The sequence below is a fragment of the Rhamphochromis sp. 'chilingali' genome, assembly GCF_963969265.1.
Source record: "Rhamphochromis sp. 'chilingali' genome assembly, chromosome: 21".
In the NCBI taxonomy this organism is placed as follows: domain Eukaryota; kingdom Metazoa; phylum Chordata; class Actinopteri; order Cichliformes; family Cichlidae; genus Rhamphochromis; species Rhamphochromis sp. 'chilingali'.
The window spans coordinates 4,210,104-4,217,705 of record NC_137949.1 but is presented as its reverse complement, the minus strand read 5'-3'; the positions used below and the strand labels follow the sequence as shown (position 1 = coordinate 4,217,705).

At 40.1% G+C, this 7,602-nt stretch overlaps 1 protein-coding gene across 1 annotated transcript in view; it reads right to left on the bottom strand.

The window, feature by feature from the left end:
- Positions 1-68: 68 nt before the first annotated feature.
- The window catches only part of strn3 (striatin, calmodulin binding protein 3), a 32,745-nt gene continuing 25,211 nt past the window's right edge, over positions 69-7,602 (bottom strand). The window contains exon 16 of the mRNA XM_080869920.1: positions 69-3,689. Within this exon, the coding sequence (XP_080726046.1) occupies positions 3,520-3,689 (170 nt within the window). The 3' untranslated portion in view covers positions 69-3,519. The remainder of the gene's footprint in view (positions 3,690-7,602) is intronic.

Here is a 7,602-nt window from a genome sequence, read left to right as displayed (position 1 = left end):
CACGTATACAAATGAGTCAGTTCTGTGGGTTCAACATATAAAATGTGGAACTCTGACACAAGTGAGTGTACAGAAAATATAATTAAAAAAAACGACTTTTGATGGGTCAGAATATTAGAAACACCTCTCAACCTGATGAGATTTTGTAGTTTATACCCATGACCTCCCTTCAGATGATAACAAAAAAAAAATTACAGCCATATCAAAATGATCTTTATGGCAGCTGTATTATACTATAACAAACTGCTCATGTGTACAGTGTACACAACATTTTAAAACTTCATTTCTTAAAAAACAAACAAACAGAGCTAATTAGATGCCAAATATATTGACTGTGAGGAAAAGGCATCATTTCAGCAAGTTGTGTATTTGTAGTTCAAGAAGTTCTCACCTGTAAAACCTTTTTGCTATGACCTCACGTCATTTTATCCAGTCTACATAAACAAGGTCATATAAGACTGGCCTAGGAAGGAGTTGGTCAGGCTTTTTTTCCCCCAGTGATTTTATCGGCTGCAGTGACAAAGACTAGATACTGCAGTGTAAATTAGAATGAACAGAATGACTTAGTAAGCATTCGGCACCTTGCATTTATTCATAGGTCTGCATTTGTATGCTTGGATTACATTTTCTATGCAAATTAATTTTGTTTGTACATTTCTTTACAGGACATAATTAGTTCTGTCTTACACCAGCATTAAGTTGGCATATAAATGTAACTTTCTTATGCCAAATAAGTCTTTTAAAAATGTAACTTTTTAAAACTAATTCTAGCATAAGACAAAGCTAATAGTTAACATGCCAAGGCTGTTGTGTAAAAGACGCAAGGGTTTCACTGTGGAGTAATTAAAATGTATCTTGTGCTTGGAGTCTTTCAGTTGATGATATTGGACTTGCATGCTCTACCCTCTGGAGCAAACACCTTATCACTGTGATAAGCTGCTGTTTCACACTGGAATGTGTGCCATGTTAGACATTAGCTCGAATGGACAAATGTATATTAAAGGTTGATATTTAACATCAGGACAGACACTAACAGATACAGCTGACCCTCTCCTCAGCTGTCTCAACACTCAGCAGCAGCAGTTCCTGTGTTTACATGATCTGAGATCAGGGCCCAAAACTGAAGCCAGACGTCCTGACATATCAGACTGAGGTGAGGTTTTTGGTTGATGGGTCATCCATTGTGGCAGTAACTATATTGTGGATTTTTAAAAAGAATTAAAAAGGACTATAAAAACTAGATTTGTTTTACACAAACAAAAATATGTAACTACAGTAATGCTGAATCCTCCGCTTGTTACACTGTTAAACGTGGGGCTCTGATAGGCCCAGCAGGAGGCTGAGGTCGGTGAGTATTAACCAAACTTCCATTCTCACCAAAACATTCTCAGAGGCAAAAACAAAATCTGATATTAAATCCATTCTGTTTGCTCAAAACATATTTCTTCTTAATTTTTCCCCATTTACAAACTGTAAAACTTGCTTTGCAGAAGTTTTAGTTCAGATTTAATTATTAAAAAGTGAAAGAGAGAAAAAAACAAGTTCAAACATCACATGTTCTGTTCTCAGGTTGACGTTTCTGAAGGTTTAAAGGAAAAATCCCCCTCGGATGTGACTCCAACATCTGATTAACCTCCGGGCTTTCTCTTTAGTACAGTTCCTCAGGCAGTCTTAAAGCAGGGTTTAATGTGGCTAATATGATTTCACTGTCACTAAACAGATGCTGAAATTGTTGTGACAGGAGGAGTGTTTCCATGGACACAAGTACCCCTATTCTGATCATACTATGGATGATACATAGAACAGCTTACAGCTTCCTGTGTTGGGACACGGGCATCTCGAATAATGTCCACCAGTGGAACAGCTTAGATGTTGTATGATTATAAATTGGCAAATGTTTTTTGAGTAGCTAATTAAAATGCACTTTAAACTCATGCACATATGAATTAGACTACACACAAAACACTTGATTACTAGGTATTTTTGCAACTTGGAAATCATTTTGAACAGGCCAAACGTCTAAAATCAACTTAAATAGCTGCTACTTTTCAGTGTTTCGGCATTTAAAGATTGATGATAGTCTATGACATTTTTTGTTTCTGTGCAGGTAGCTGTGTGACACACACAAAAAAGATCTGAACAGAGACGCTCTTCTCCACGTAAACACTGTGAAGAAGCAGTGTGTACAAAGCACAACAAAGACACTGGTGTTTAAGTTTTTCCTGTTTTACCAGAGCTTAGCACAGCCATGAAAATGTCAAAATTGTTTCTTCAGACTGTTTTGTCTGGACAGGAGATCAGTGTAATGAGAGGATGTTTTACATATGCTCTCTCCTGAGGCAGGCGAGAGCCAGTACAAAACTGTACTCAACTCGAATTCTTTGCTACTCTATATTTTTGCTAGTTCAACTAGTGGTTAGCTCTACTAAATGGATTACAGTAGGAGAAAGTGCAGACTTTGGAGACTCATTAGAATGCTCCACTCTTGGACATTTCTAGCTGTATCACCTCATGTGAAGTGTCAGACTGGGAGAGCAGACTGCTTAATGCACTACAGTTGTGCTTAGATTTGGTTTCATATGCCACTGAAGCTTCAACACCTGGGGAGTAATAGAGCTTTTATAATGTATAACAAACATAGAGAAAACACTGGCAGCCAATTATAACTGTTCGGGACTGCAAGCCTGCTCTGAACTGCCTTGAAAGTAGAGTTCTTTAGAGTTATTGGAGAAAAATTAGCCAAATGGGGGTGAATTCAATACAGATTCCAGGCAACTTCTCACGAGGGCCATTTTTCGAGTTGTAACTGTCTCCACTCAGACATGCCTGAACATTTAGCATTGACTCAGCATTGAGTCCAGTGGGACAGAAAGAGAAACAGGGGAAAGGTGCAAAAATGTCCCCACAACATGTAGACTGTAGTGCTACGATTCCACAGTTTAATGTGCTACATTTGACCGCCGTATTACGATGCTAAATGACAACAGTAAGAAATAAAAGAGCGATGGGTTAACTCATCTAGATGTCAGGCTGCTTTCCTTGGCCAGCTCTGACCAGGTCTAATTTTGGGGGGATTTTTCCTTTACGTCTGCCCTCAGCTCCAGCTCTTCTGTCTGGGATCAGGAGTCACAGTAGTGTTAGTGAATAGGGACAGGCATGTAGTGTCAAAGCTACCTTAGGGATTTGTGAGGGGCCAGATGGGTTTCAGGCAAGCTGCTCCAAGTTGATCATTAAACGCGTTTCTGCTGTCTCTTAGCTGTAGGGAGATCACACCACTCCACCTCTTAACTTAAAAATTTGTGTAAGAAACCTGTGTGTGTTTGTTCAGTTGTCCGTTGGAGATTCTCCAGTCTTTCATATTAATATATATTCTGTGTTCAGAGACCTGAACAGACCTGAATCCTGTTTGTGTACAGACTAGCCCCTCTCTCTCTTTGTCTGTCTCTGTATCCCTCACCTCGAGGTCATCTCCTCTTTTTTGTTTTCTTTTTTCTGTTGTTTAAATCTTCTCTTCCTCGTCTATACGTAGACTCTGGCAAGGGCGTCGGCTCCAGCGGAGGCAATGTAGGCCTTGGAGGGGTGGAAGGCCACGTCGTAGATGGCCTCCTCGCTCTTCTTACGATGAGCTGTGATCTCTTGAACACACGTTTTACTGTCTAGGTTCCACAGACGCAGAGAGCAGTCGTGACCTGAGGAGAAGAAAAAAATGTAAGCCATTATGTCAATGTTGTTACAAAGTAATTTAATTGCACAAACCAAACTCATTTCCGTTTCTTTTGACTTGAGAAGTGATAGAAACAAACGATTAATGTTATATTAAAATCTTGAATGCACTGACAGTTTTGTCATACAGTTGCCTTAACTGCCATAACATGAGCAGAAGCAGGAGACTTACGAAGGCACATGTGCTTAGTTCCTGTGATCAAAACTGACCCTGCGCTGAGCCTAATCTATCTTAGCTGCTACCTGGACTAACTGCAAACTATCTTATGTACATAGAAAGTGAGTGAAAGAGGTCAGCTAATTAATCTCTAGCTCTCTGTGCTTAAATAGCTGTAAAATTAGCTTGCTCTGTAATGTTTCAAATTAACTACTGCCAGATTTGTCTGCACAGTGTCTCCCAACCCTTTGGAGCCACGGCACATATTTCACATTAGAAAAAAAAAAATCACACAGCACACCATCAAACCAAAAATGTCACAAAAAGCACATTGATAATTCCCCCCCGTGCATCAGGCAGAGTGGAATTGGTTTGGTTTGTCCCCAGTGTACCTTTTTTGCTTTCTGACCACTACTCATGTTAGGGCCTTCATCTGGGTCAGAATTTTCTCCAGGGCCCAGGTCAGATTGACTACTTGTTCTTTTCAAATATTTATCTATTGCTATTACGCACTGCATTGTCTCATTCACAGCATGACGGTTATGTCATTTCTTCTTCGTCTTCTGTTTTACTGGCAGTTGGCATTCTATTTAATTAGAGTAGGTAGTTTTACTGCCCTCTAGTGGAAGAGAATGTAATTCTCCAAAAGTTGATTTTGTTCATCTCTTGTAGCGTTTACAAGAGATTACAATAGAATGTAATTGTTCTGCCCGTTACTCACACCAGTCATTTAGAGTACTAATCAGGTGGAACCAGATAATCTTTCACGGCACACCTATGTGCCGCGGCACAGTGGTTGGGAAACACTGGTCTAGCAAAGGACAGGAACAAGCTACAATGCATACATAGCCATATAAGCACAAAGCATATCATCTCTCATTTCTAACATTTTAAGTATCAAAAAATTAAGAGAGTGAGAAAAACTATGTGAACCTTAGTGCTTCCAAACCTACTACGCCATTAGGAATCAAGAGAGTAAGTGGCAACCAGATTCTGCTACTCAGATGCACTTAAGTAATTATCAGTGAGTATGAGAACCTGTGCAACAGGAGAAGTTCTTGGCAGTTTGAAGCTTTTAAAAAGATGATATTGGAGAAGAAATTCTTTCTGCCCTTCAGTTTGGGAAGGGTTATAAGGAGACTTCTAAACAGTTTAAAGTCCAGCGTTCTGAAGTGAAAAAGATTCTAAAAGAATAAATTAAGCCCATAAAGAAATGTCAACAACCCACAATGAACTGAACCAATGTTTAGTGTTATGCCACACACTGTCTGTAATAATAATGGTATAAATGTTTACATGCACTGTAGCCGGGCTCTCTCAAAGGATAAAAAGCTAACATGCAAGGAGCAGCTAGGCAGAAACTGAATTCACCACTGACATGCTGTCATCCTTAAAACCTTGATTAAATATTGTTGAACACGCCAATATATTGGTAAGGCGATTTCTTAGTATTGCCAAATAATTTTAATTGTTCTGCTGATAACTGAAAAATAAATAAGGAAGGAGAGACAAAAAAAAAAAAAAGACCGTTCAACCATGTTAAGAGGGTTGCCATTGGATAGTTTGTCCACCAGACTGCAGTATGCTCGGATCAGCTGGTTGCCGTTTCCCAACAGGGAAGTTGCAGTTGGGCAGAGCAAGTAATCCAAGACTTCTCGTGTCAATAAAACAAAACTATTTTTAAATTTCATTTTCATACAATCTTGGTAAGGACTCAAATGATTACACCTAACAATTTTTAGGGAAATCCATTCATATTTTGTGTGTCTAGAAGATAAAGCTTTATTGGCCAATATATATTGCCTATTTTAAAAAAAATCACCAAATATTGGTCTGAAAAATACTACATCAGTCAGGCTCTACAACCATCATGCCATCACCATGACATAAAATTGCAATATTATGTGGAAATGCAGTCTGTGCCCCAAGTGAAACTGAGTGCAGCTATTCTGTGCCCTGACAAACATCCACAGCTGGAAACTGAGCATATTTCCAGCCCAAGACAAGAGACCTGCTGACTTGTGGTTAGCAGGCATTTTTTGAAAGGTCAGAGAAACTGAGTACTTGAATGTGTGACAGGACCAGTGAAACCCGCATCACAGCCTGCTCTTTGGATCCTGCTATCAAACCCCAATTGTCCAAATAGGCTAAGATGTGACCACTCCTCACATTGAGCTGACAGTTCGTTAATACATTTGGTCAAAGTACACAGAGTGAAACAGTGGATGGAAATCAGTGTGAACGGCTGATGTCAAACTGAATGTTACAACCTGAGACACCAAAAGTGTTTTTGTGGGGGTGTGCCTATCAGACTGTGATAGGAAAGTGCATCACCTTTTGGGGCTGACAACCTGAACAGAACTTGGGCCAAAGACATCTGACCTCAATATGGAGAGGCACCAGTGGGTTGTCTGGGGAACCAGTGATCCAAACATAGATGGGCAATGCCTGCACCATGAGCTCTGTCACTAAGCCTGATTAATGTGTCTAAATGAAATGTGGAAAATCTTGGATGGAAGAGCTGTGGGGGCACCTGTGTTTAGATTGTGAGACAGGGCCAAACAAACTGTCAGTAATGGATCTATAGGTGGTGGTTAACTAAATCAGCTTTTTCCAGATCCTGTCTATAGCCAGACACAGTGAAATGAGTAGATTTCGGATTGATACATGCAGTGGTTAGTCCTGAGAAGAAGAAAAAAAAAAAAAAAGAAGTTTTTTTTTTACCGTCATCAGAAAACCTCACAAAACATAAATGGCTTCTCAGCTGTCAGAGGAGAGCTTCTTAGTTATACGGTGAAACAGAGGAAACAGGTGTTTTGTTTTGGCTAGCCAGCGCAGCAGGACTGGCAGCATACTGGTCTGACGACTCTAAAACTGGGTCAAAGGACTCTGAGAAGAGGATTGTGCCGTGTAAGAGCAGCACCTCCCAGGACTTTCTCTACTAACGTGACCCGAGTGAAAGAGCTCATGACAAAATGCATGCCCTTGGGTCTTAGTCAAAAATCTCCTCACATGGAAAAGCCAGCTTGCCAAATGAAGTGTTCGTGGTGAGGTGAGGAGCATAAGGATTGAGGAATAACTGTGGTGACAGGGGTATATACGCAGACGGGGTCTAACATATAGCACTGCAGGTCATTTGACTTAAAGCTGTGAACAAAGCCGTTGTGAGGCAAGTGTCCTAGTTGAGCACACATGATAATCAATGCGATGTGCTGTACAAGTAAATAGACTAAAGAGAATACTCAGTCATGTAATGGTACAAAGCAAAGTTGAACTAACTTACATAGATAATAGGATGGGTTTTGATTATCGATTTATAGATTAAAATCAATTCTAGCTTGGATAACGTGATATCGGTTCATTAAAATCCTGAATCGATTTTTAAATATAAATTTATTTTGCCCAAAATGCCAGAATCTCAGGTTAAACCTCACAAAATTTCAACAACCACCAAACAGCTAAAACAGTAAATGAGAGCAGAAGCACGGGTTCTGCACAAAGACGTAAACGCAAAGAGCGGACCCGCCGACGCATCAGAATCAGTGAGATGTCGCCTTTCTCACCCGACGGCACGAACACGGTCGGGGCTGAAAGCCGACAGCTCACCGATTCTGGTGTTTCGCGCTTTGTGTTTATGTCCTTTTTGCGCTAGATTCTGAAGCTGCAGGTTTTATCTCTGACTGAACCCGCAGCAAAATGATCCAAACTACGCTTCACATAGA